We start from the raw sequence: 1413 nt of genomic DNA, 5'->3' as shown, positions 1-1413 counted from the left end.
CCCGCCCGCCCCCACCACCCAGCGACCCCGCGTCTGGCCCGTGTGCAGTCAGGCAGCTAAGCCTCGGCTGGGCAGCTGCTCCTCGGGTCCCTGCTCGGTTTGACGCTCTTGCAAAACAGAAACCTCACATACACCGAAGGACTCAGGCCTTGACGGGACCCAGCCGCCGCCCCGCGCTACCTCCCAGGCCCCTATGCACACGAGGGCGGGCGGCCCCAGCGGCGAGGGCCCCGGCCCCAAGCGCCCCGCAGCGCTCTGCACCGGCCCCTGCCGTCCGGCACGGCCACTACAAGCCCCTCTGCCGTTCACTTAACACTGTCCACGCTTCTATGGAGCTAGAAAACTTCTGAAGGGCAGACAGCGTCGTCGCTGGCACATCCCACAGCCGCGCGCAGTGAGGGGCAGTGAGGAGACCGACTGGGGGCAGCTCCCCGGGCACAAGGTGCAGTGGGCGGCGGGAGCCGCAGCCCCTCGCAGAAAGCGGGCAGACGGCGGCGGCCACCCCCCGTGGCCAGCAGCGCGCCCGGCCGAGCGGGACGAGCACTCACCCACGAGAAGCCAGACCACGTTGGAGTCGTGCTCCGTGAGGAAATCCTCCAGCTGCGTCAGGCTGGGCACGATGCTCTCGTTCTTCCTCTGGTCCATGGCCACGTCTTCCCACGCCGGCGAGGCCTGCAGGCTGCGGACGGGTGGGGACTCAACGCGGGCCGGCGCATCTGGCTCCCTCAGCGGCAATAGGCACGTCCTGCGCCACGCCAAGGCAGGACAGGCGCCAGCGCCCGCCCTGGGGCCCGCGGCAGCAGCTGTCGTGGGCCCGCCGGCACTGTCCCCCGTCTCTGGGGATCACTCACCCCTCCAGCCTGCACCCCAAGCCGCACGACAGCAAGAGGAACAAGTGAAATGTGAGCCAGCACCCTCCCCCGCTTCCCAAAGCCCCGGCTCCACCCCGCAGACGCTGGCCGGCCACTGCCCTCCGCTCAGAGTGAGAGAGGCGTGGCGGTCACTCAGTGCTCAGCCCGCCGTGAGGACGCACGAGCCATGGCAGTTCGGCGGCCCAGAACGGCCACCGACAGCCCTCAGAAGCCCTTGAGCCGCGTCCGGCCCCACGCCGGGCAGCAGCCTCCTACTGCCAGGTGCACGGCCTGCGGGCTCCGGAGTCGGGAGGGCTGGGGGGCGCCCTGAGGCCGCTAGGGGTGGGCGGTGCGCGTTCTTAGCGAAGATCCCAGAAGCGAGAAAGTCGCCCGTGAGCGTGTGACCCTGCGTCTCCGCGCCGCGCCTGTGATGCCACCACCGTGGCGCCTGATGCAGGGAAGGAAGCGCTTCCCTCGCCAGAGGACCAGGGAGACGCCCCGCCAGCCGAGGCCGGTCACTGCCAGCCACGTGCAGTGACAGACAGCCGGCGCCACGCCCCCG

The 1413-nt window shown here is 70.7% G+C and overlaps 1 protein-coding gene across 1 annotated transcript in view; it reads right to left on the bottom strand.

Moving 5' to 3' along the window:
• The window catches only part of LOC101618412 (uncharacterized protein KIAA1109), a 41406-nt gene extending 40747 nt beyond the window's left edge, over positions 1-659 (bottom strand). Inside the window, exon 1 of the mRNA XM_012734828.1 lies at positions 549-659. Coding sequence (XP_012590282.1) covers positions 549-645 — 97 coding nt within the window. The 5' untranslated portion in view covers positions 646-659. The remainder of the gene's footprint in view (positions 1-548) is intronic.
• Positions 660-1413: the final 754 nt, after the last annotated feature.

Source organism: Condylura cristata, unplaced genomic scaffold, assembly GCF_000260355.1.
Source record: "Condylura cristata isolate star-nosed mole 26May11 unplaced genomic scaffold, ConCri1.0 scaffold00075, whole genome shotgun sequence".
NCBI classification, from domain to species: domain Eukaryota; kingdom Metazoa; phylum Chordata; class Mammalia; order Eulipotyphla; family Talpidae; genus Condylura; species Condylura cristata.
Note: the sequence above shows the minus strand (reverse complement) of the source record. Positions and strands in the feature narration are given on the sequence as shown.